Source organism: Empidonax traillii, unplaced genomic scaffold, assembly GCF_003031625.1.
Source record: "Empidonax traillii isolate 1590-97213 ecotype Southwest subspecies unplaced genomic scaffold, ASM303162v1 scaffold403:size524366, whole genome shotgun sequence".
NCBI lineage: Eukaryota > Metazoa > Chordata > Aves > Passeriformes > Tyrannidae > Empidonax > Empidonax traillii.
This window is the reverse complement of record NW_020955596.1, coordinates 444,887-446,373: the sequence shown is the minus strand read 5'-3', so window position 1 is coordinate 446,373 and position 1,487 is coordinate 444,887. Positions and strand designations below refer to the sequence as shown.

At 69.2% G+C, this 1,487-nt stretch overlaps 1 protein-coding gene across 2 annotated transcripts in view; it reads right to left on the bottom strand.

Annotated features, from left to right (window-relative positions):
• LOC114062386 (tubulin beta-2 chain) overlaps window positions 1–1,163 on the bottom strand; it is an 18,169-nt gene extending 17,006 nt beyond the window's left edge. For both annotated transcript variants that reach the window (XM_027893715.1, XM_027893718.1), the window contains exons 1-3: window positions 1,025–1,163; window positions 410–518; window positions 46–156 (exon numbers count right to left, since the gene is read on the bottom strand). In XM_027893715.1, the coding sequence (XP_027749516.1) occupies window positions 46–156; window positions 410–518; window positions 1,025–1,081 (277 nt within the window). In that variant the 5' untranslated portion in view covers window positions 1,082–1,163. The remainder of the gene's footprint in view (window positions 1–45; window positions 157–409; window positions 519–1,024) is intronic.
• Window positions 1,164–1,487: the final 324 nt, after the last annotated feature.

The window sequence follows — 1,487 nt, the reverse complement described above, 5'->3', positions numbered from 1 at the left end:
GTTGAGTTCCCGCTCTGGGACTTCTCCATTCCCACACTCACTCACCAAAGACAAAGTTGTCAGGACGGAAGATCTGTCCAAAGGGGCCGGAGCGCACAGAGTCCATGGTGCCGGGTTCCAGGTCCACGAGGATGGCACGTGGGACATACTTGTTACCTACAAAGGGAACCAGCACCATCGTTACAGCCCTGTAGTAAGCAGCCAGTGTCACAGGATCCCTGCTGTGCTTCCATCCGCTGCTTAGGACATGGAGGGTGTGGGACTTTGGAGGGAGGTAGCTGGGGATGGGAAGACAAAGCAGCCATTTAAGCTGTGCAGGGGCGTCACCCACTGCAGGGAGGGCTGGGGGACCCCCGTCTGCACACCCTATTTCCCCTCCCCCAGGAAGCTTATTACAGAGGGGCGTTACCGGTGGCTTCATTGTAGTAGACATTGATCCTCTCCAGCTGCAGGTCGCTGTCCCCGTGGTAGCTGCCCGTGGGGTCGATGCCGTGCTCATCGCTGATGACCTCCCAGAACTGAGGGGACCAGATTGAGGGCGCGTGAGGATGGTCAGTGCCGCCACGCCCCGCTCTCGCCCCCTGGCCAAATCCCCGCCACGTGGCGGCCGGGGATTCGCCACGCGTGGGTGCGGCCCCCCGGCCAGACAGAGCCGCCACCGCGCCCCTCACACCCCCCGCCACCGACGGGAGGGGTGTGGCACCGGCTCGGCAGCCACTTCCCCCGCCCGCCCCGGACCTCTGCAGCCCATGAGGGGCTGACGGAAGGCAGCTGGTGCCCCCGCACCCCCTTCCCCAGGGCGCGCCACACCCTCGGCGCGGAAACCCCACCGCGCTCCCCCCGCCCAGATGCAACAGTCGGGAGCCGCCCCGCGCAAACTCTCCCGTGGATGGGCGATCCCGACGGAACTCCGCTGCGGAAAGGAGGCTTTCCCGGCAGCGAGTCCCTCCGGGACACGGGGAGCGCGGCTAAGCGGGCACCGCCCGGCGCCCCAGGCAAGGCGAGCGGAGAGCCGGCCCCGTACCTTGGCGCCGATCTGGTTGCCGCACTGCCCGGCTTGGATGTGCACAATCTCACGCATGGTACCGGTGTCCGAAGGTGCCGCCCCGCTGCTCCTGCCGCCTTCACCTCCCGCTCCGCCCGCTCCCGCTCTCGCTGCTGCGGCGGCCGCGCCCCGAGAGCTCATTAAATGGGGAGCCGCGCCCCGCCCCGCCACTGACGTCATGCGGGAGCGGCTCGCAGCCAATGGATGCGCGGGGGCGGGGCCGAGCCGTGGCATTGTGCACGGAGAGGGGGCGTGGCCCGGCCCGGAGGGCGTGGTCATGGGCGTGGCTGCGGGCACCGCCCCGCCGCTGCCGCCGCGGTGCTGCTGACAGCGGGGACAAAGGCGCAGGGCACCCGGACCGGGACGGCCACGTGCGAACCGCGACACCTCCCTGGGCCTTCCCGCCAGCCCGCCCTCCCGGGGCCGCCGCCGCAGCCTTTTG